Source organism: Mandrillus leucophaeus, unplaced genomic scaffold, assembly GCF_000951045.1.
Source record: "Mandrillus leucophaeus isolate KB7577 unplaced genomic scaffold, Mleu.le_1.0 Scaffold51, whole genome shotgun sequence".
NCBI lineage: Eukaryota > Metazoa > Chordata > Mammalia > Primates > Cercopithecidae > Mandrillus > Mandrillus leucophaeus.
The window spans coordinates 5,304,903-5,307,270 of record NW_012105475.1 but is presented as its reverse complement, the minus strand read 5'-3'; the positions used below and the strand labels follow the sequence as shown (position 1 = coordinate 5,307,270).

At 38.2% G+C, this 2,368-nt stretch overlaps 1 protein-coding gene across 1 annotated transcript in view; it reads left to right on the top strand.

Moving 5' to 3' along the window:
* CLUL1 (clusterin-like 1 (retinal)) overlaps positions 1 to 2,368 on the top strand; it is a 50,117-nt gene continuing 47,749 nt past the window's right edge. The window contains exons 1-2 of the mRNA XM_011996341.1: positions 1 to 64; positions 1,142 to 1,290. Coding sequence (XP_011851731.1) covers positions 1,210 to 1,290 — 81 coding nt within the window. The 5' untranslated portion in view covers positions 1 to 64; positions 1,142 to 1,209. The remainder of the gene's footprint in view (positions 65 to 1,141; positions 1,291 to 2,368) is intronic.

The window sequence follows — 2,368 nt, the reverse complement described above, 5'->3', positions numbered from 1 at the left end:
TTGAAAGATTGTCACTGTGCACCCACTTGGAAGGACAAAACTGCTATCAGTGAAAACCTGAAGAGTATGTTCGGTTTCTTGTCTGTGCTGTGTCCTGTTTGCATGCTGGCTGTCCTGCTGGCATTTATAGTGAGTCGCAGTTGAGAGATAACCATATTCGCTGTTTTCACGGTGAAATGTTCTCAAGGCACTTAAACCAAGTCATCATGACGACAAACATCTGGATAAAAATAGAAAATTCCAATCACGTCTCTGCAGGCGTTCACATTTCCAGATGTTTGTATCATGTAGATAAAACCTGCCAATTTTTTCACTGCATTTTTTTGTATCATCCAGATGGTTGGTGTCATCTCAGCACAGCTCTAATGAACAGTGAAATACTTTTCAAGCATTTGAAAAATTTAAACCATTAGAGTAATCTGTGCAATTATTCTTAAACTAGTGAAAGAACGGGTTATAATTACATTGAATCTGGTTGTTCTGTGGCCATTAACTTGCAGCCTTTGCTTGGTGATATATGCTTTGGGTATTTAATATTTAAAAGAACAAATTAGCTAAAATGTAGCTGATTTAGGGTCTGTAATTAAAATCAGAGTCAAAAATAAGCTCCTTAGTAGGCCACATTAGCTATTTTGAACAGGGAATGACAATGAATTTTAAATTTATTAAAGGTGTATAAGACACATCCATCAGGTTATTAAGGAAGCTTGTATTACATGGGATACTTTCTAGGTTTCATGCCTCCTTATTAGGTGACTGAAGCTGAAAGAAAGAGAAATTGCTGACACTGTTTGAGGTCCCCAGTTGGGCGCTTACTATAAATTGTGAAGAAAATGGGAAATTTTATCTAATATAAACACACTTGAGTCTTAAATGAAAGAAAAAAATGGATAAATGAAAACAGGGCCTGAGCAAACTGACAAGAATGAGGTTCAGTGAACTCTGTTTAGGAGCTTACAAGTGAGGAACAGAAGGTATGGTCCATGTGGCAGCTGACAGCTAATTCATTATGATCTGCTTTCAGAATATGAGCCTATAAAAGAACAGTGAAGCCTATCTTTAGGAGACATGAAAGACTGGTGAACTCGGTGTTTTGTAATCTGATCAGATCTCAAAGAAAAAATTGCCACGTGTCTTTTAGGTTTTTCTGAGGTGGGGGAGGTAGACACAGATGAAGAGGTGAAGAAGGCTTTGATTGGTATTAAGCAAATGAAAATCATGATGGAAAGAAAAGAGAAGGAACACACCAATCTAATGAGCACCCTGATGAAATGCAGAGAAGAAAAGCAGGTACAGTCATTGAAAATAATATCTGTTCTTACACAGATCTGGACCGGAAATATTACACTTGTTAGTGCTCTTGATGAATTACTTGCTTTCCTTAATAACACATTTTATGGGTAGCTGCTTTTATTAGAGGAAAAGTTTGAGGGAAGCTTCAGACTTCCTTGAAGAACATATTTCATGTAGGATAGGCTTCTGCAAGACTCCAAACCGGAGTCTGGGGGAGTCATCTCTGTTTAAACGCTGCTTTCTCAACAGTGGATTATTCTTGGTCTCTTCTGAGTTAGGATATTGAGTCAAAAGTATTTGAAGAGTGTTTTTTACTAGATCAGTGGTCTCCAGAATTGTTTTTTTGTTCTGTTTTGTTTTTGTTTTTGAGACAAAGACTCGCTCTGTCACCCAGGCTGGAGTTGATCCCAGCTCACTGCAACCTTGGCCTCTTGGGTTCAGGCGATTCTCCTGTCTCAGCCTCCCTCGTAGCTAGGATTACAGGCTCCTGCCACCACGCCTGGCTAATTTTTGTATTTTTAGAAGAGATGGGGTTTCACCATGCTGGCCAGACTGGTTCCGAACTCCAGGGCTCAAGCGATCCACCCGCCTCAGCCTCCCAAAGTGCTAGAATTACAGACATGGGCCACGGTGCCTGGCCCAGAGTTTTTTGGTCTCTCATTCCTATGACTAAAAAATGTGTTAGCACTCACTCCTAAATATATGCATATTAACTTACTTATAAATTAGATATATAAATTGCTACCATTAATATCTCAAGACACAATATGTATGTGAGGTGAGATTCACCATTAGCGAGTGTGGATGTAAGTCCACATTTCAAATAATCTTCTAAATATTTTGAAACTTTTAGTTGACTTGCCAGATCTGATTAGATCACCATAGTTTTCCATTGTCACATGGCCAATAAAGAGCTCATAATGATCAAGTGTCAGCTCTGCCATGTTGCTTTTGGTCCACTTGAGCTTAAATTATTCATTTTTTAAAATCTGCCAAGTTTTTTTTTTTTTTTTTTCAAGAATCTTGTTAACCATGCTGTGCATTTAGTGAAGGTTAGTTTAGTTAAAACTAGATA